Below are 22,633 nucleotides of genomic sequence, written 5' to 3'. Positions count from 1 at the left end.
CTTAACCAATATTGAGCCTATTAGAATATTTTTAGCTGAGATATTACCCATGCAAAACCCCAATTGTACATTTTTTGTACATTTTGACCCCCCTGAAAACCAATGTCAGGCATTTTGATCCACCATCAACTTCAGGTATGTTGAAAATATGTCCTTGGACAACATTTCTGAGAGATATTGGCTTTGGGACTCGATGGCTTCAACACATCAGTAAGGTTTGCATTCTCCATAGAGTTGTACATAAGTCATTATACATGCGAAATCAAAAATGTTCATGCTACATTCTTTGAAAACTTGCTTGATTTATTATCGTGAATGAGTTATGTACGTTTTACAAAAGTGTTGTCGTTTCAGCACTCTTTACAACATAACTCAAGAACCACAGGACCAACAAAAAGTATATTTGAATTCTTTTTTACACTCGCTATGAAATGATCAATGCAATTTTTGCCAAAGCTCACTACCAAAGTTAACAGTAAGATGCTGTGAACATATCTTTTGTTTGTCTGTTTGCTTTACCAGCTGCCAAAACCAAGAAGCGCAAAACATCTCTTTCCTCCTCTGGCAGCAGTTCATCTTCATCATCATCATCATCCTCGGACAGCTCAAGTGAATCAGACAGCTCCAGTGCCTCGGACACAGGGAAGAAAAAGAAGAAGAGAAAGAAGAAAAGTATTAAAAAGAAGAAAGGTGATGGAGCTGATGACAAAATGTAAGTATTAAGGCACATTCACAGAGTTTGTGCAGGTGATTTTTTAATTTTTTTTATTTCCATATTTTGATTTTCTAATTATTCCTAAATATTTAACATGAAATACAAAGTGAAAGTTAAAACAACATGTTTATTTTGACAAAACAGCACATTTTGTGAAAATTATAGGATCTGGTAATATTTTTACATCACTAAATATACAAAGATAGGCTTGTCTGATATACAGAGTTTAATGTGTGCTATTTTATGTTCATACTGTGTTGTTGCAAACTCTTTCTGTTGCTAGATAGAGTAAAAGCCTAAATCACATAGTCACAACCCCACTAAAAAGTACAATTATAATTTTTGAAAGCACTAAATGACAATTATGATCTATGTGACATGCCAAAATGACCTGTCCTTACTCTAAACCCATTGAAACGTGTATGTAGGGTCTCCATAACAAAACAATTAGTAGCTGGTTCCAGTTGCTGATAGGGAAACAGGTTTGTCCATGATCTTGCCTAGATGTTCTGGGTGACCTCTTCCTCTCTTGCCTTCCACTGAGCCTTGGAAGGTGGTATAGGTGAGGATTTATGGAGAAATTGTGATGTTACCGTATCAGGAAAGGTTGTATTCCTTCACTATCTGCAGAAGTTGTGGTTTCCAAGACTTGCACTTATCTCTGCTCTGATAACTCATGTTATGTGAGCTGTGTAGGGTATTCTTATGAGACGACAAAATCGTTTCAGCTCAAAGGCTTTAATCTTCTTTTCTAAGCTTTTACATAGTGTTCAGCTTTCATATCTATAACCATAAAGGAAGGTAGAGAAAACAATAGAGGACAGATGATTGTTTTTCTTGTAGAAATGTTGTTGTGCTTGTTCATCCTCTGCAATATTGAGAGAGACTGTACGGCTGTGGTTCTTATTTCCTGGTCCGACTAGATAAAAGTGTGGATGTAAAATGTTTTTTGATTTCTCTCTGCAGGGACAAAGATGAAAAAGCAACCAAGGTTTATAAGAGTGACTTGCCGGGTATAAACGTGAGCATCAACCCTGATGAAATACCAGACGTACCTTCCAATGCTTTCTTGCTGAGGAGAAGTCCGCCAAAGTTGGATAAGTAAGAAGTGTGGTTTGTCTTTAGCTCCTAAATATTCGTAAACATAAAATGTTTCTTTCACTTATTTATATTGCTCATTTGGTTTCCTTGAGACATCAGAATCTGTGTGTGATACATGCAAAATCAAAGGTGTGTATCTGTCACTTAGCACCGGATCACACCATGGATGAATAATAGAGCATGAAGTTCGATGGCCTTGCAACTGCGTTCACCGACGTGAGGACAGTGACAAAAAATAAGTCCTTATATAAATATGCGATTTACGTAGCCTATATCGTTAGCTATCGTTGGTGGCAGCAGCATTTTTCTGTAATTATACATTCATATATTCACAGGGCTGTCAACTTTTTGGAATTGCTTGGCGTGAGACAGAGGCGTACCGGGATTTGCCGACTACAATGTTCATTTTGACCCGTGATTATTTGAGCCACGGCCCTTGAGAATCTGAAAAGCGGGATGGGAGGTGGGGCCAACAAATTATTTTGATGATGCGTGAAATTTTATTAATTTTCTAGCTTTTTGCGTGAGATTTACTACCTAGGCATGAGATTATACTACCTTGGCGTGAGAAAGTGACCCAATGCATGAGACTCACGGCCAATGCGTGCGAGTTGACAGCCCTGATATTCATAATGGCGGTCGAGTCCCGGTTCTCTGCCTCTAATTCTGTGGTGGCAGCAGCATTTTTCTTCAGTCACATGATAATGGCCCCGGCTATTAATACACGGGGGAAGCCGACCGTGTCCCCACTTTTTTGCATTGCGCTGGTATATGAGTTGCAACGGCCTGATCACACGCTACACATACAGTGCCTTTGATCGTGTGTGAATCACTCGCGGATGCTACTGTTACAAGGAAGTCAAATGGACTATAGTTATTATAAATGCAAGATACAGGTATTATCTTATTATACTACAGATAATGAAAGGCCTGAAGAATAGTTTTGAAATTTGGCAGGATTCAAGCAAATTAAGGTTGCAGATAGTAATATTAGCTCAAAATGTTTATAGGCTCTAGTTTGTTTCTGTGAGATGAACTGTGATATTTGAGATATTGTCCACAGGTAATGCTCCTGGAGCATTGCTTACCTTGTAAGTGGTGTATTCATGGCATTTATTCCGTAAAGCTCCTGTAGCATAACAAGTTGAAGAGTATGTAGGCCCAGAGCCAGGATTTTTTTGGAGGGGAATGGGTATACAGGGGCTAAAAAGTGGACCTTTTGTGAGTTGTTCCTTCAAATAAGGGCTCATATTTCAATGTATTTTACAAACAAAAGTGGACCTTTTTTCAGATTGGCATTTTCTAGCCCCTGGCTATGGTTTTGAGGATTTGCATTCTCATTTTAACTATGATATCTATTCAATCAGATCCTAGGTAATTTAACCCTCTGGACACTACTGGTCATCTAACAGCATTTCTGATTGGTAGGTAACTTGAAATGCTCATTTCAATTGCCAATTATGACAGGGCTTTAAACTATTTATGGTCAAACTTTCATTTGCATATGATCTTATTAATACCCTCCTTGATTGGCTCAAAATTGGACACAATATTCATCTTGACCAATCGGCAGGTAGTTCTCATGGGGTAAATGGTTTATTCAATCAGGCTTTAAGGAACAGATCCATTATTTTGACAAACCAATTTATTCATGATTATGCATACATTTGCAAACCAACAAAAGTGACACATTGATTTGTTCCCCAATTTTGCAGAAATGATGAAAGAGAGTCAAGGGCATCATTCAGACCGACTACTTCAAGATCTGGAAGAAAGGTCAAAGGTCGAGGTCAAATGGTAAGTGTACATTTTATAGTTATTATTTTAATCTGTAGTGACTACATAATGTAATGTATATCATGTGAACAATCAGAAAGGATGTGATCATATTAGTCAAGTTTAACCCCTGAGCATTACCTGCCAATCTGACATTGCCTCTGATTGGTCAATTACATGATATCTTCACTTTAATCACCAATCAGAATGGAGCTTTGCAAATAATTCACCTCAATTTTTCGAGTGGTGAAATTATTCTAACAATGTTGCCGATTGGGCCAACTGATAATGAAAACTTTTTTTGGCCAATCGGCAGGTAGTTCTCATGGGGTTAAGATACTGTAAAAGTAGAATTTTCTTTGCGATTAATTTTTCGCAGTTTGCCAACTGTTTCCCTTGTTTTGAAATTTGTGATTCTTAGTTTTCTTACATTGAACTATACACAAAAAGAATACAGTAAGCCTCCTGTATATCCTAAACAAAGACAGATATGTCATAATTGGAACCAGCAGCCAATAGCTGCATCTTTTAGCCCGAATTTAAGACCTCATTCGTTGAAATTGTTCAAGAAATAAAGACACAGCGATACAATTTTAAAAGTTGCAGTTTGCTGCATTGCATGCCCTATTGATTTGTACACAAAGCGTTTGTGAACAAGAGAACTAGCGCCATGCTTCCATTGATTAGCATGTTAAAACTAGCGTTGTGCTTTCATTGATTAGAACAACTTTTGATTTTGTTTCTTCATTAGGTTTTAGATCACTGTTTCTTTCATTCTCAATCAATTTCAACAAATGAGGTCTTAAATCAGAGCTAAAGAATACAGGCTGCTTGTTTTAATTGACATATCTATCTTTATTGAGGATATACAGGGGTGAACACAACTGGTACCTTAATTCTTTGGCTTACTGTATATTTACATGTTGTCGTTTTAGTGGACATCTGGAAGTGAAGTTATGGTTCATCAAAGGTCAAATTCCTAATATACTTTACATAGAAATCCATATACTGTTTTTGATTGTATCTCAAAATGGAAAATGCCGATTGTGGTCGTAAAGTCGGCATTTTCCATTTTGAGATACAATCAAAAACAGTATATGGATTTCTATGTAAATTATATTAGGAATTTGACCTTTGATGAACCATAACTTCACTTCCAGATCTCCATTTCCAAGAAGACTTTGAACTCCACATTAAATGGTCAAAGTAGCCAGTGGGGTTTCTTCATTTTACCTCATTATTCTGGCTTAAAATGGACAGAAACCTGACGGTTATTACTAATATTATTTCAGCATTTTGGGTAAAGAATAACAAAATCAGAATGTGTGTCATTCATAGATTATTAAATCCAGCTCTTACTTTTTTAATTCAATAAATGAAAAATTTGATCCCTAAAAATAACAGTTTTTGTAACGGTTTTTGTCTTTTGCAGAGATACCGTACACCATCCAGATCCCGGTCCCGTAGTATTACTCCACCTCACTGGCGTGCAGAGGAAAGGCGACAAGAACAGGGTAAAGCCAATCCACGATGGTTTAGGGTGCAGCAAGCAGGACCTGCTGGAGACAGGAGGCGCAGAATGTCCCCTGAGAAATGGGAACGAGGAAAGGCACTGGAGGAGATAGATTGGTAAGAAAACAAAACAAAATGATAACCCCAATGGGGTTACATTGCCCATGATTGGTTAATTACATGATGTAATTATCTAAGAAACCAATCAAAATAGAGCTTTTAGATTTCTGAGCAATTTGAAAGTTAATCCTCTTCAGCCCGTCTTGTACTGACCATATCTCTGATTGGTTCATTACATGATATAGCTGTATTTGCAACCAATCAAAATAGTTCTTAGAGGCCAATTTAGTGCCCATAGGGTTAAGCCTTATGACAGAAGTCACCTTTCTTACATAGTTTGGTTGTGGTTGCATCGTAAGATCTGGGAGAAGACTTTTTATTTGTAAATAAAATCAGTCATTTATTAATGCTAACCATTTTTATGCTGATCTAATGTGGCAGTGATGTCAAGATATTGAGGCAGCTTTTTCGTGCGTGCATGTATGCCTCCTCTTTAAGTGCATGCATGTGTACGCCAGCCCTTTGAGCAAACACAAGTGATTTGTAGCTGCGCCCAATGGAATGTGCACTGACATCACTGCCATATCAGGGTGAAAAATGTTATAGTAGCCAGATATCCGAAGCGAGAGATAAGCAAATGATATACTTTTATTGGGCATATGACTCAGCAGAAATCAAGAATTTGAAAGGATTCTAATTAGATTTGGGTGTATATGGGTGATTATGATAGTAGAATGTTTGCCCAAAATGGAATAAATAGGAAAATTTATTTGAAAATAGCTATCAAAAAATCTTTATGAAGCTGGGTCAAACTGATGTAACATAATGTGGGAGTGAGAACTATCAGGACTCAACAGGGATGTGAACCCAGGGCATTTTGATCACTGGTCGAAATCTTGTACCACTGTGTTACCTGAGCTCACATTGTGTCTTGCGTTTTCTTAATGTCCTGCTAAGGTGAAGCATATAGACCTCATTTCTTCATTTCTTTAAAGTGAATACATATCTTTTTCAATAATATTGAGCGGTACAGGTAATCAGGACTCAACAGGGATGTGAACCCAGGGCATTTTGATCACTGGTCGAAATCTTGTTCCACTGTGTTCCTTGAGCTCACATTGTGTCTTGCATTTTCTTAATGTCCTGCTAAGGTGAAGCATATAGACCTCATTTCATCAAAGTGAATGCATATCTTTTTCTATGTAATATTGAGAGGTACAGGTAATCATGTTGGTCCTCTTCATGTGATGATGATTAACCACAAAGATTTTAAGGAAAATTAATGCAAATTTAGTACCAATATGTTTTTAAAAAACTTCAAACAATTGTGAGCATTGAAAGTTATTACTTATGAACAAATTTTAATCTTACCCTGGAGCAGCCAATGCACATTGTGAGCATTTTCTTTTTGCGATTCATTGCTTTGCAGGAAGAAAGAAAAAGATGACGGCAGAATGGCAAAAAGTAATGACAGGAAAAAAGAGAGTACAAAGAAAAAGAAGGAGAAGAAGCATAAAAAAGACAAGTAAGTTCTTATCTGGTATATCTTGTGTTTTTGTTTGTTTGTTTATTTACCTGGTTGGTTGGTAAGGGCACATGCTTAGACCAAAGCCCAGATCCATTTTATAAAAAAGCTTATAAAAAGCATGCTGGCCCTTTATGAAGTTGAAAGAAAGAAGAATAGCATGTGCATGAAATAGGGGAAGAAAAGAAAACTAGACTTAGCTGTGGTCTAAGACCACGAACACAGCCGTGTGGTGACCCCTTAATCACCTTTGACCCCAAAATATATGAAAACCCCATAGACATTGGCTAATGTCAATGCACGTGTCCACGTGGCATCACTTTGCTATGCTTTTTGTGGCAGAAGGGGCATTTTGAAGGTATATCGTTTTATACCGGAAGTGACCCCTTACTGACCATTGACCCCAAATGTGTGTACACCATATAGACACTGTGTTATAACAATGCATGTGTCAGAAGGGGCATTTTGAAGGTATATCGTTTTATACCGGAAGTGACCCCTTACTGACCATTGACCCCAAATGTGTGTACACCATATAGACACTGTGTTATAACAATGCATGTGTGCAAGTGGCGTCACTGTCCTCGTAATTTGTGGAAGAAGAAACATTTTAAAGGTATTTCGTTTTATACCGGAAGTGACCCCTTAATGACCTTTGACCCCAAATAAAATAATACCACTTTTAAACTGGGTAACCACAATTCATGTGTGGACATACTGTTACTGTCCTATGTTTTTCTTAGCAAATAAAAAAAATTGAAGGTTTTTCGTTTTATACCGGAAGTGACCCCTTAATGACCTTTGACCCCAAATCTGTGTACACCCCATAGACACTGGGTAATAACAATGCATGTGTGCAAGTGGCGTCTCTGTCCTACAGAATCTGTGGAAGAAGATGCATTTTAAAGGTATTTCGTTTTATACCGGAAGTGACCCCTTAATGAGCTTTGACCCCAAATAAAAAAATACCACATATACATTGGGTGACTGCAGATCATGTGTGAACATACCGTTACTGTCCCATGTTTTACTTAGCTAAAATAATGTTTTGAAGGTATTTCGTTTTATACCGGAAGTGACCCCTTAATGACATTTGACCCCAAATCTGTGTACACCCCATAGACACTGGGTAATAAAAATGCATGTGTGCAAGTGGCGTCTCTGTCCCACATAATTTGTGGAAGAAGATGCATTTTAAAGGTATTTCTTTTTATACGGAAGTGACCCCTTAATGAGCTTTGACCCCAAATAAAAAAAATACCACATATACATTGGGTGACTGCAGATCATATGTGAACATACCGTTACTGTGCTATGTTTTATTTAGCTAATAAAATTTTTTGAAGGTTTTTCGTTTTATACCGGAAGTGACCCCTTAATGACCTTTGACCCCAAATCTGTGTACACCACATAGACCCTGGGTAATAGCAATACATGTGTGCAAGTGGGGTTGCTGTCCGACGTAAGTTGTGGGAGAAGATGCATTTTTAGTTGAAATCACGTTTTTGACACCTGTGACCCCTGCGTGACCTTTGACCCCGCAAGTTTCATATGACATGTAGGGGCACGGTCAATGATTATTGTGACCAAGTTAGGTCAAAATCGATGTAAGCGTGTGAGTGCTAGAGCAAATGTAATGGTTGACAGAAAGAAAGAAAGAAAGAAGAAAGAACCTGTAAGAAAAAAGACACAGCCGTGACTAACGTCACGGCTGTGTAAGAATGCTGGTCTTTCATGAAATTGAAAGTAAGAAGAAGGGCAAGAAATAGAGGATGAAAAGAAGACCACACCCAACATAGTTTTCATGGTGCATACTAAGGTGATATAAAAACAAAAACAAACAATCTGTTCTACAGAAGGACTTGTTGTTTTTTGCAAATGACCCCCAAAAATTTCCCAAATCACCAAAATTAAAAAACAAATTCCAACATCTGGGTCAATTTAGTATGTAGGACAGGTTTTTTTTCTTGCCTAATTGGGAATAATACCAGAATACCAACTGTATCATGATATTTTGATTTGATATCCCAAAGGTCCAAGAAAGAAAAGAAAACCAAGAAGACAAAGAAAAGCCAAGGAAGTAAAGACAAGAAAGGATCAGAGTCTGCTGAAAAAACCCAGCAGAAATAAAAGGTTACACCGTGATGACTCGTCTGTAGAAAGATCTGCGTCAGAGTCTCCAAGGAAACGCAGACCATCAGCAAGAAACGGCAGAGACATGCCATCTAAAGACCAGTCGAAAAAGTTTTCTACATCTCGCTCACCAGTCGCATCTCGCGGAATCAATCACAAGACAAGAGAACGATCTGCTTCACCACTCGTGTCACCACAAAGGAAGAAGCAACAGAGGAGGAGGTCTAGATCGAAAGACTGGTCCAGATCTCGATCCAGATCGGCAAGTCCTTCCAGGGAAAGCAGATCCAAGAGATCAAGACCGGAAGATGGTCACGGGCAAAGGAGGGAGGAGTCGCAAGAAAGGGGGAAGAATCGCAGATCACCACGAGGTCAGAGAGAATCGCGACCAAACATCAGAATTGAGAGGAGGTTTACACCAGAAGATGACAGATCAAAAGTCAGGGAGAGGTCACAAGGTCGTCGCAGGTCAATGAGTCCTCTTGTTGTGACAATCACAAGACAACTGCCATCAAAAGGAAGGTGAGTAGAATTACTAAATTTTGGATTCATAAGGCGAAAAAAACAGTAGCTGGGAGGAAAAGCCGACAATTACTTGACCGTTCTTATTGAAAATAAACATTTTTCCCTAAAGGATCTAAATTTTTATGTCATTTTTGAAAAAAAATGTATATTTTAATCTGAAAAGTCAAAATTTTCAAATGATCATCAGCTTCTCCTCCCAGCTACATACACTTAAATTTGACTTAGAGGATGGTGTAAATACATTATGTATGATCAATTTTTAATATTAAAATATCAATTTGCCATAAAATTTGTATTATATCGTTAAAAAAATCAAAATTATTTGATATCAGAAGGACATTCTTCGTATTCAGAATGCAATTTGATATGTCTGATGTGCTCTCAGGTCCCACAAAAAATACTGTGCAAAGGTGGGTGACCGACCCCTTAAGATGTTTTTTATGTGATTTGTCTGCATTCTTAGCAGTTAACTATAATGGGTCCTTTGAAGAAGCAGGGTTGAGACTGGAAGGTATATCTTGGACAGTTTTAGGTCAATGAAGGTAGTGTTCAGAAATAATGGGAAACAGATGTAGCATGATGTATATATGTGATGTGGTATATCGAAAGGAGGCCCTTTGGTTCAGGATCGTAAATGGAGAAATAGCAAAAAATCTGCCCGGGGTGATTTTTTCAAAATTTGGGTTTGTTGCAAATTTGTGATGTTAATAATGTTTAAAATATTGTCTGATAGTTTCAGACCAGAATATACCTGGCATCTTGTATTTTTTCAAATATTTTTCAAGATGTCAATCAGGATATCAATTGTCAATAATATTTTTAAAGGTCGGTATCTCAATTTCCAATTTTATAATACCATAGATTATGAACTCAATATCTTTGCTTAGGAACGTCCAATTACATTAGGGAAACGGCATTGCGGAGCAAAATATCTATATATTTAAGATATTTAAAACACGCAAAATTGATAACCTGCCCAAAAGTGTCTCCTTTTGATATGCCATGTCACATATCTTCTACATATTATTCAAATCACACATACTTGACCAATAATTCATATAATAAATTTGTGTAATTTGACTAGTTTTGATGAATTGTTTTTTGTTATCTTACAGAGAATCGGCTCAAGGCTTTGATGAAAGTCCACCACCAACTCACTGGAAACCCGGTCAAAAGCGGTGGAAACCAAGGTATTCAGAAGACAGAGATACCAAAGACAAAGACGGCTACAACAGAGACAGGTCACCACAGAGACAAGACAGAGATGGACATAGATCACCAGTAAGGTAAGCTGCTAATTGGTGTAATATAACCATGTCATGGACGAAAGAGATAACAGACCGCGTACAACCAGTCAAAAGTCTCTGCATCACCCGATAATGAGGGCCAATTGTTTCATGACATGTGACAGGCAAAACTGCTATGCACTTACCGGGTATTTTCACAGCCTAAAGCGTAATCGCGAAAGCACGCAACACTCTATCGTGTGTACGCGAAGGCACACAAAGCTGGCGTGATTGTTGGACACTGCACGATCGAACAATCAGCCCTCATGAATATGCGAGAATTCACATCATACAATGCACAGGGACTTTGACTGTTGATAAGTACTCTGTGAACCATGTACTTGGATTTAAGCTGAACTATTGCGATGCATTGCTTTTAAAAAGAGATGTGTGTGGCAGAAAAAAGTGATGCATCACTCATCCCTTTTGCATTTGTAAAATAAATAAATAAATGTTGGTATTTATACAGCGCCTTTCACATGTGCACATGTATCAAAGCGCTTTACATTTATTCCGCTGTCGTTAGAATATGTCAGCTGCCATACAATACCCAAGGCATGCTCATACCTTTGGGTGGCGCTCAATGGACAATAATCATAACAGCTTCACCCCTGGGTAGAGAGGAAGGTGAAGTGCCTTGCCGGGGCTCAAATGCGTAATCCACCAATTGCAAGACAAGAGCCCATACTGCTGTGTCACCATGCCCTGATATTAAGGCCACGTAACCTTAATTAATAGTTATAGATGTTTAACCAAAATGTGAGTGGGCATGGGCAGTTAATGGAACGAAAACAATAACTCTTTATTGTGAGTTTTTATTTTCTAACAAAAATAATTATTAATTTTCTTGTATTTTTACAGACCTGAGACTCGAAGTCCATCTCCTGCATTACAAAGAACCCGATCTCCAGATTCCCCTCCATTACAAAGAATCAGATCTACAGAGCAACAGCCATTGAAGAAACGATCTCCATCAGACAAAAGAGAGCCACGAAAGCATAGATCGCCATCCCCCGAACTACACACAAGAAGGCGTAGATCACCATCAAGGAGTGTGTCACGCTCTCCTCAAAGAAGGCAATCATCTCGTGACTCCAAATCGTCAGAAAGCTCAAGATCGTCGAGTCCTGAGAGAATGGAACCGGAAAACAAAAGGATAGAGATGCATGATGATGTAACCGATCCGTACTCAAGTAAAAATCGTAAACGGTATCAGAAGTCCAAAGAAAAGCGGAAGAAGAGTCCAAGTGTGAAAGAACGCTTCCTATGGAAGCCACCGGAAGAGGATGACGAAGGGCAGGTCAGAGATGAAGGCACCAAAGAGATAACAGAATCGAAAAAAGCAGCAGATACTCAACGCCCACAAGAAGAATATGAGGATGAGGACTCTCAGAATAACGAAGAAACAAATGAGTCGGAAGAAACCAGGAGAAGGGGCGATGATGATCATCCAGAAAGTCAAGGGGCGATAGACAAGAACGGAACCCATTGGTCCGAGCTTGAAGCTCGTCTCGAAGCACTTGCATCTCACAACAGGAAGATAAGGGCATTTGTGGCAGAGGAAGAAAAGAAAGCCGCTGGTAGGGTTGGTGACGATGATGATCAAAGTCCAGATAGCAGAGAAAAGGAGTCGCAGGAAAGAGACACCGATGATGACCCCAGAACTGATGTACAAACAGAAAGAAGTAGCTGGCCTCTGAGGTCAAAGCGTCAGCAAAGTGAATCGGGAGGTTCTAAATCACCATCAGTAGGTGATGAGAGAAATCAAGCGGAAGAGGAAAGAAAACGGTTTGAAGAGGATGACGAGGATGATGATGATGATGACGATATCCACAGCGCTCAGGTCAGCAAGCAGTTGGAACCTCCACGTGTTGAAAATGGCAGTAGGGATGATCATAAGAGCAGTAGTAGCAGCAGTGAAAGTGATAGCTCATCGAACAGCAGTAGTGAGAGCGAGAGCGAAGCAAGCCCGACTCCTCAAGTGGATACCAACGTTAAAGAAACGAGCCAGGATGATCACGACTTATATGGAGGGGATGAGTTGAGGGAAGGATTAGGGCAGACCCGAGTCAACCAACAGGGTGAAGGCGATGAAGCAGAACATGATAGGAGAAATGAAAGTGACAGGGGTGGGAGGAGTGTGGAAAACCAGTCTGGTGCTGAAGCTCAAACTAGTGATAGACCTGGAAGTAGGCAAGCCAGGTCCAGAAGCCGAGGATCCTCAAGAAAGTCAGCGTCCAGCCATAGATCACGGTATGTATCAGATATAAATATATGATGTATGTCGTCATGATTTCTCCATAATGATAAATTGGACTAATCCATTTAAAGTCCACACTCCCCTGTGGAAGATTTTTGAAATATCTTCCACGGGGAGAGTACGAGTTTCAAATGGAATAAACACATTAGGCAGCTCCATTTGAATTTCATACACAGTCTGAGAATGACTAAACCTGAGAATGCCCTCTGAGAAAGATTCAATGTGAATTTTCACAGATAGAGGGTGAGTTTCAAATAGTTGTCAAATGTGTCAAATGTTTTTTCTTACAAAGCTATCAGCTGTTCTACAAAGCGTTTGTTGAGCGATTGTATAACAATATCGCATTGATTGGTTATTCAGGCGTTTCATAAGGATGAAAGCGGTAATCACTTCACGTTTGCATTTTAGCCAGGACAGACCTGCGAATAATTCCATTTGAAATTCACACTCCCCCTGTGGAAGATGTTACCAAAATCTTCCACAGGGGGAGTGTAGACTTTAAATAGATTAGCTCAGTACCAGACTACTATAAATTGGGATATAGCCTGTGAAATGCCATACATGATTCGTCAAGCGCATGGTCCATGGGAGTGTTTTTACAGTTCTTGTCGTTGCTGTTGTTTTCTTAAATTGCAAAATTATTTTACATTGGAAATGTCCAGATCAACTTTCATAATAAAAAAGTGCTATTTCGTCGAATATGGTCAGAATGTCTCATACAAAACACTGCATCTGATAGAAGTTTTATTAATGACTTGGATCACTTTAAGGGATCTGGAACGAGCGTTTTGAGCGTTTCGACAGTATTTTTTGTGGGACATTAGAATTAGAGCACATCAGACATATCAAATTGCATTCTGAATACGAAGAATGTCTTTCTGATATCAAATAATTTTAATTTTTTGAAATTCACGATATAATACAAATTTTATGACAAATTATTAAAATTTGATATTTTTCACATTTTGATATATAACAGTCCTCAAGTAAATTTTATAAATCTAATGATATATTCTTAAAGTGTATGTAGCTGGGAGGAAAAGCCGACGATCAATTGAAAATTGTGACCTTTCATATTGAAGATATGGATTTTTTTTCCAAAAAGACCTAATTTTTTTTGGTGTTTTAGGAAAAAAATCCATATCTTCAATACGTAAGGTCAAAATTTTCAATTGATCGTCGGCTTTTCATCCCACCTACATACACTTTAAGTACATACCATATTTCAGTCAAATAGTTGCCCCCCTCAAATAAATGCCCCCACCACTTTTTTTTCAACCAAGCTTACCAAGTTGCTCACATGGTTGATAATAGCGTCAATAAATGGCGAAAATCTGCATCCGAAACCCGGAAGTGAACCAAAAGTCAGTGTCAAAAGGTCATAGTTCGTCATTTTAGCGTGACTTTTAAGCTTACCTAATGATTTTAACGGGAATTGTCGTGCTAAAAATGACCTCTAATAAATGCCCCCCTTGGGAAAATGTAACGCTCGGGGCGTTTATTTGACTAAATACGGTATTATCAGATTTATAAAGTTTACTTCGAGTACTGTTAAATATCAAAAATATATATTTTTCATCATTTGCCATAAAATGTGTATTACATTGCGAATTTCAAAAAATCAAAATTATTTGATATCAGAAGGACATTCTTCGTATTCAGAATGCAATTCGATATGTCTGATGTGCTCTAATGTCCCATAATAAATACTGTCCAAAGGTTCATACCCCACCCCTTAAGAGATCAAAAAACATCAGGGTGTAAATTAAATAAATTTTCAGCATTTTGTCTAAGACCTCAAAATCAAAATCTGCCCAATGTGGTAAATTTGCTTTTTGTTTTATTTACATTGTTTGTTTATTTACTTTTTAATGTTTATACAGATCACATTCAGCATCTTCACATTCTAGTTCTGGCAGTCCAGCTAAACCAACTGAACAGAGTAATCGTTCTCATACCAAAGAGTTGCGTGAAAAACCTGGGTCTCATGATCAGAGAGTGTCCCCAGCAAGGCAGCGTAAAACACCACAACGATCACCCACAAGGTCTAGATCCCGTACTCCAGTCGGAGGTAAAGATAGGCCCTTGAGAAAATCTAGGACCAAATCTCCAAGAAGGTCAGTATCCCGCTCCAAATCCAGATCTCGCAGTCCAGTGAGACGATCTTCGCAACCAAGGTCCAGATTACGAAGCCCTGTGAGACGCGCAGAGGACAGGTCATCCCGTCGGAGTATACCATCACAACGTCGGTCACCACCAAAACGTTCCAGGATATTTTCACCTGCCAAGTCCCGGTCCCGTTCGCGCAGCCCAAAACGAAGGCGTTCATCATCTCCAAGGAGACCCAGGCGTAGGTCCAGATCAAGGTCACGCTCAAGAAGTCCTGTTAGAAGGCCGCTAGGTAGACGAGGAAGATCCAGGTCCATGTCAAGGGAGAGGAGGAGAATATCAAGAAGTCGTTCAAGAAGCAGACCAAGATATGGCAGAGACAGAAGGTAAATATGACTACTCTTTTATTTCCGGTGGGGGTAGCCTTTCTGAAAGGCCTGTTGGTTATTTACCCACAAAAATATTGTATTAGTATAATTTATAAATACCCAGTAGTTAAAAGAGCGGTGCCGCAAAAGTGAGCAGGCCTACAACGTTTCGCGGTTTCGCTGCTTGTAGCTTGAATTTGCCACCTCCCCTGCTCTGTAAGGATCTTGAGTGTCTTTGACAAAGACTACTGGAGTGGTACTCAAGTGTGGATTGGATATGGAGAATTTGAAAGTGAGCCCAACCATTTATTAGTTGAATATATCCTATATCCATCCATATATTAGTTGACCATGTGATTTTGTGATCATGACAATCTCTAAACAGTGGCGTAGTGCCAGTCATTCGATTGGGGAGCACCAAGCACGATTATCCAAATTTCAATAGGATTTTTCAAAATTTTTACTTCATTTGTGGGGCCTGTGCATACAGTTCTGAAAAATAGGTAGAAGTAACACAGTTTTGTCTAAATTTAGTTACTACTGGTACTGTATTTGCCCATTACCCAGGGGGGGGGGGCACTTGATATTGACATGGACTTTCAAAAAGTACCCCAAACTAGAACTTTGTTATCATTAAAATAGCAGGCTTGTATGTCCAATGATGCAAGCCAATAATATTTTGCCATTAACAAAACCCATTTTCTATTTCTTGTCGAATTGATTTAGGAGAAGTCCATCGGGTGGACGATTTGAACGAGACCGGAGGCGGCGTGGCAGCTACAGCAAATCCCGGTCCAGATCACCTAGACGAAGCCGATCTCCAAGCCGCGGTAGAAGGTACGTTGATACTAAGGGTTAAACGTCATGGGTTGTGTTCAAATTGGAATCTGTAGCCCCAAAGAAAATAGTATTTAATACTACTTACAATAGTCTGACGATCGCTGTGAGGCGTGAAACTACTAGTTACTATGCTGAATAATATTTAGCCAAAATTGTTTTATTAATACTACTTATATTTACTTAATTAGAAGTGTTTTGCCAATAGGGGTAAGAAAAGTCTTCCACAGAGGGAGTGTGTTATTCAAATGGAATGGCCAGGGTTAATTATTTTGAACCCTTACTCCCCCTATATATGGCTATATTCACATCTTCCACAATTGGGGTATTTCAGATGGAAGTTACCCAATTGCTTGATCGATTTGAAACCCATACTCCCTCTGTGGGAGACTTTAGCTAAATCTTCCACAGGGGCAGTGTGGATTTCAAATGGAATGGTCCGATTTCTTATGAATTTGAATCATGAGCAGGAATCTCGATAATGCTAAACAATGCATGATAATCAGCCAACAAAGTTTTGAACAATTGAAAAATCAATTATTGGTACTATTATCTCTTGACTCACCCACTTGATTGAGAGGGGTGTTAGGTTTCACCCATAGACGTGTGTGTGGATGCCTCCACAATTCTACTCAAGTGGGGGTGTGTTTGTTGATACCTCAACACCCCTCACACTCAAGAGGAACTGTACATGTATATGTTGACATCTCAACACCCCTCTCACTCAAGAGGAACTACATGTATGTGTTGACATCTCAACACCCCTCTCACTCAAGTGGAACTGTTGGTACTTGTAATACTCATGAATTTTGTCTGCATTATTTATGACTGTTTTCAGAACTTTTGGCAGAAGAATGAGATCTCCACCTAGAGGGCGTAGATCACCCAGACGTTATTCCAGAGACAGAGCGAGTCCAAGGAGGAGACGTCGTAGTCGTTCAGTAAGCTCATCATCGCGCTCATCCAGGTCAAGATCATCAAGATCCAGTCGGTCGCTGAGCCGCTCCCGAAGTAGAAGTAGATCGATCCGTCGCCGTCGCCGTAGCAGGTCGTACAGTAGCTCTTCATCGAGATCCAGCAGATAACTTTGACCTTTCCGGAGTATGAATAGATTGAAATGTTGCTGTAGCAGATCGTATAGTAGAAGTTGAGAAGCAGCAATAATAACGTGAGCCGTTCCCAAAGTAGAATGATCCAGCTATTCATCCGTCCGTCAATGTAGCAGATCATACATTCTATTAGTAGAGCTGCTAAGCTCCCAAACAGGGGCACCATTGTGCACTTTTTAGTAGAAGCATGAGAGTTTCTACACATGAAATTCAACATCCAATGTTGATTTTAAGACTTGGAGCCATTTTGGATTTGACCACTGGTGACCGCTAATAAAGATAACAGAATATCATACAGGATATAAAGTTGAAAATGCTCCGATCTTGTTGAGAGACATACGAAATTACTCATCTAATCACAAGGGTTAAAATAATGTATAGTTTGTGCTATCTACGACCTATCGTTATGGACTTGTCATACAAACACCTCATTTTTGGGCTTCTTGAACTTCATGTGTGGAAACTCTCATGCTTCTACTAAAAAGTGCACATTGCCTTAGATTAGAAGTTGTACTATTACTCTTGCCACCCATTATTGGAAATCACGCACTGTGATTTCTTAAAGCGCGTCACATGTAAGCACTATATTTGAAATAATGGGCTTTGAATGCAAAGGGAACGCAATGAAGCATGCAAATTTTACGCAGAGCAATTTGTGAGGTTAAGCATACATTGTCCCAATACCAGTAGTCACCCTCTATGGAAGACATGACCTTAATCTTCCACGCAGGGAGTTAGTTTGAATTTCAAATGGGGTTACCTGAATGGGTGACTTATTTGAAATCTATAACCCATGTGTGGGCAATTGAGGTCATATCTTCCACTATATAATAGGGGTTGTATGATTTCAACTGAATTGGAATTTTTTGAGATCAGCGTTTTTGGTTCTTGTTGTTTTTAGTTCAATTTGATGGGATTTTAGCATGTTATCAAAACGTGGACACCGGCAAGAATATTTTTTTAAAAACTGAATATGGATATTGCGTAACAAATGATTCATTTACATCATCACTTTTTATTTTGTTTGGCATAGCAAAATTAAATACTTGACTTGCTAAGGTATTTTGAGACATTTTACAGTACTTGCTCCCTTATGGATTTTTATGCAAAATGTTCTTTCTTTGTTGGTGCCAATCATTTAGCTGAGAGTACCCTTTCATACTCCTATATCAAAGCAACCAAACAGAAGTGCGGTTTGAAAAGTATGCGGAGTGCAATGATTGTGTATAATCTGCGTTTTAGATATTGTCATGTTTTTATCTCATCCAGGCAGACATTAGATGACTGCTGCTTTATTATAGTGTATATATTGTAAATATTTAAGATCTTTGCCAATCATTTGTAAGGCACCAGAAACACATTTGTTCAATCTTTGGATCGTCAATGCTGCTTTGATGCTTGTTATTAGTAACACCTAATTAATCATGCTAAATTTATTCATGTATTTGTTAAAATCAATACGGGCAACGATTCATATGTTATCACAATTAACAATAGTCAATTGATTGATTTCATAGATAGTAAGGATCGACCAACCATTGATGGTCGATCAAAAAGATCAAACTAATTTGTTACCATTGTCCAAGGTAAGTGTGTCCATTCTTTTGCTGACAAGTATTGGAGAAATCTGTAATATGATTTTCATAAGCCATTGAAAATTGAAATTCTTACATGTATGAAGATGAAAGAAAGTGGGGAAAATTTGTTTGTGTGTTTTATTAATTATGCAATGTGATCCTTCTTGGTGTCGGCAAGCAGCGCAGATTTGAGAAAGAATACACAAGTGCAAGTGATGCTTGGCTGGCGACAGTTTATTAAAACGTTTTGCCAAATTCCTTATAAATAAGCGTACTGCTAACTATCCATACATGTAATGCACACGCTTGACATCGTGTGCATACATATAAAATATGTGAAGACTTGCACTTAAAAAGGACTTTGCAAAACATTTAAGTGAACAAATTTTAGTGATGGGTAGGCTATACATGTTTCAAAACCCCCTTGTTGTAAGATGTCCATTATACACTCCACTAGTCTATAGGCTTGCAAGTAGGGGAATTTTGATGTTTTTAACTTCAGTCAGCATTTTGGTACATGTACCCAGTGAGCAGCTCTTCTTAACTGCAAGTACATGTGGGTTTGGCATAGGGTACTATAAATCACAATATAAATCCATGATGTGTTTGAGGTTGGTATATATGAGCCATGGAATTATGGAAAGTTTAGGGCCGATTGCTACTAAATTGTTAAAAGTATATAAATGGTTGTCTGAAGCATGTAATATATTTAGAATGGATGAATCCAACCGCGATGTCTGATTTATGTATAAATAGGCTCAGTCTTGATTTTGACCCAAATTTTGTTTGGACAGCATAAAAAATCTTCAGGAAATTGTTGTTTTTAATAATTTTCAAAAACTAGATGCGAAGATCTACATGAAGGAAGCCATTCTTTTCGTTTTTTATAATTTTCCGATTTTTACTAACTTCACCAAAAATAGTTGAGCAATTTGGGTCAAATTGTGGTTTTTTTTTTATTTTACAATTGTTTAAAAAATTGATCATTTTAGTGGTGATTTTTAACATTACCAATTTTATGCTAATGAAAGGGAACAAACCTAAACATCTGTGAAGTCCTATGAATTGGAAGTATTCACCAGGAAGATTGGTTATATAACTGGTTGTTACTGTATGTTAATATAATCCCCCATAGTATACACTTTTTTAATAATGATATTTATGTCTCACCTTTGGTTTCATTACAAGTGGGGACGGAGCTCAACCTTCTATGAAAATTATTACGCTGACAGAATATGTCATGTTTTGGATTGTTCCCTAATTTAAATGATAACTGATCTTTGGCCTTAAAGAGGATCATAATTATGTGACATAATCCAATGCAATCTGACCCAAGTTGGTAATAATAAAGAAATTATCAAAAATCCTCTTCGGGGAACTTGCTAACTATATATGGCCAAGTCGATATTTTATTGTGAGCAAAGAGATTATATTTGAAGAATACCGACTCATAATTGCTCTGTGTGTAACACTATTTAGAGAATAAATTTTTATTTTGACTATCCTCTACCGTGTGATAGACGACAGGCAGGTCCAATACTACGATAAAAATATTGGACCTGCCTGTCGTCTATCATAGGTGAGATAATCAAAATAAAAATTCCTATCGTTATTCTCATTCTTAGTCAGTTAAATATTATTTTAATAACTGTAAACTATTTTTTTAAGCAAAAATTAAGTTACCGACATAAAAACTCCCCTTTTTTAAAATGAACGAAACTTGTTTACAACTTCACATCTTTTGTTGCGCATACTGCTAGCGAGTATTCCGCACTGCGTCTACGCATACAACGCGATACATACGTGCACCTCTTTGAGCGTGTTATGCATTATCAATGCCCATGATGACGTGGGGTTGTCTACAGCCTGATAGATGACATCCAAAAGCATGCGATTGTCCAATCAGATTATGTGTCTACGTAATAGACCACTCCCACTGACTAAGAATATAATGGTAAATATGCTATGTTGGTTTTATCGCTCATGGAGGATTGATTTGGCACAAGCCTGAACTTGAATGATAATTAGCATCTTTAAGGGGTACTACACCCATTGCATTTTTTTGCATTTTTTGCATTTTTGAAAAAAAGAAAAAAAATTGGACAAAATAGTATGCAAAATGAAGGGCAAATCTTCTCGATCTATTGGTGGCATCGGTATCAATGTAGCTTACATCCTTTTCAAGGTAGAAGCCAAAAAGCGGTACATCAGTCATGTAGCTACATTGATACCGATGCCACCAATAGATCGAGAAGATTTGCCCCTTCATTTTGCATACCACTTTGTCCAATTTTGTTTTCTCATTTCTTCACAAAATGCAAAAAAAACGCATAAAAAAATACAATGGGTGTAGTACCCCCTTAAGCTTGAGCATTACAGAGGTTTGCGCACTCAGTGCTAATAGGGCACAATTTTAGCACCAGCGGCTCACACGCCTGATGCAAATAACATAAATCAAAATTTGTCAAGCAGATAGTGATTACACTATTGAGGTACACTATTTGCCCTTCATGAGCGACTTGCAAACATGGCAGAGTCTATACTCTTTGGCCACACCTCATTGATCATGGCTAGCTCACCTTTCAAATTTAAAAAAAGGAAATTGCAAATGTGCATTGAATAAAAAGTTTACGCTGTAATTTTTATTGAAATGGAACATAATTTTTAAAGTGTCATAATTATATCTGTAGTTGCTTTGTAAATGAAAAATAAACACTCAGTTGAAAAACTTCCATTTGTGTATACGGTAGTTTTTATGACTGGTTCAGGGACTGGTAGTACACACACCCCTACATGCAATGCAAACAGATCACATAATAAAAAGTCACTCCTGATGCAGGTTTTACATGATGTAGAAGTTAGTGGATTTATTTCTACAGTAGGTTCTCCATAGAATGCACAAGGTTCATCGGTTTCTTATTTCCAATTTATTTGTTACATGGTGATGTCACTGTTACATGGTGATGTCACTGCTTAACAAGTATACAGTGTGCTTCAAAATAAAATTCAAGAGAACTTTTATTGCTTTTTTCATCAATTACGCAGCTCTAATAGAGGTTATCCGTGTTCTATAAGCTGCATATCCTATCAACGACTGCTATACCTTGTTCAGGACTTTCAAAAGAAGTACCTGCATGTGCAACCATGACTGTTTCAAATATAGCCCGCCAAAGTAATTCAGGTAACTCCGAGGTCGTGCAGTGAATTGGTTTGAATGAGGAATACTTCGGGAATCGGCACCTTTTGTCACACATGAGTAAAGTGGATAACCTCTATTGGTAAACACCAGCTGCAGTATACAGTTCATTTTGTATTTTTTTGTCACCAGCACATGTATAATGCCTACTACTGTTGCTTTATTGCGCAACTCAAAATAAATTAAAGCAATCATGCTACGCAATGTTGTTGCTAAGCAACCGGTCACCAAGGTCCGAGCTTTCGGGAATTATGCGCACAATCACATTCGATACAATGCTCAGAATGTACACTTTTGTGTGAAAATTAAAAATAGCAACAATAAATAATAATGATAATGTAGAATGCATTATATATAATACTCGCATCACTCCCAGCAAAGTGCACACAAAATGCTTAACTTCAAACTGTCCCTTTGTAAACACCTTTGTCCTTATGTGGCAAAACAACCTAATTTTGAAACAAACTATTGAAAAATTACTTCTGCTTGATCTAAGATCATAGGTATTTCTAAAATGTTGATCCACTGGTTACCATTTGCTGTT

The 22,633-nt window shown here is 38.1% G+C and overlaps 1 protein-coding gene across 1 annotated transcript in view; it reads left to right on the top strand.

The window, feature by feature from the left end:
- LOC140142122 (uncharacterized) overlaps positions 1-17,541 on the top strand; it is a 54,393-nt gene extending 36,852 nt beyond the window's left edge. Inside the window, 12 exon segments of the mRNA XM_072164088.1 lie at positions 523-712; positions 1,682-1,816; positions 3,532-3,613; positions 5,025-5,221; positions 6,594-6,689; positions 8,723-8,792; positions 8,794-9,344; positions 10,463-10,633; positions 11,495-12,886; positions 14,777-15,388; positions 16,097-16,207; positions 17,046-17,541. Coding sequence (XP_072020189.1) covers positions 523-712; positions 1,682-1,816; positions 3,532-3,613; positions 5,025-5,221; positions 6,594-6,689; positions 8,723-8,792; positions 8,794-9,344; positions 10,463-10,633; positions 11,495-12,886; positions 14,777-15,388; positions 16,097-16,207; positions 17,046-17,292 — 3,854 coding nt within the window. The 3' untranslated portion in view covers positions 17,293-17,541.
- Positions 17,542-22,633: the final 5,092 nt, after the last annotated feature.

Source organism: Amphiura filiformis, chromosome 20 (assembly GCF_039555335.1).
Source record: "Amphiura filiformis chromosome 20, Afil_fr2py, whole genome shotgun sequence".
Classification (NCBI taxonomy): Eukaryota; Metazoa; Echinodermata; class Ophiuroidea; order Amphilepidida; family Amphiuridae; genus Amphiura; species Amphiura filiformis.
This window is presented reverse-complemented; position numbering and strand designations above follow the sequence as displayed.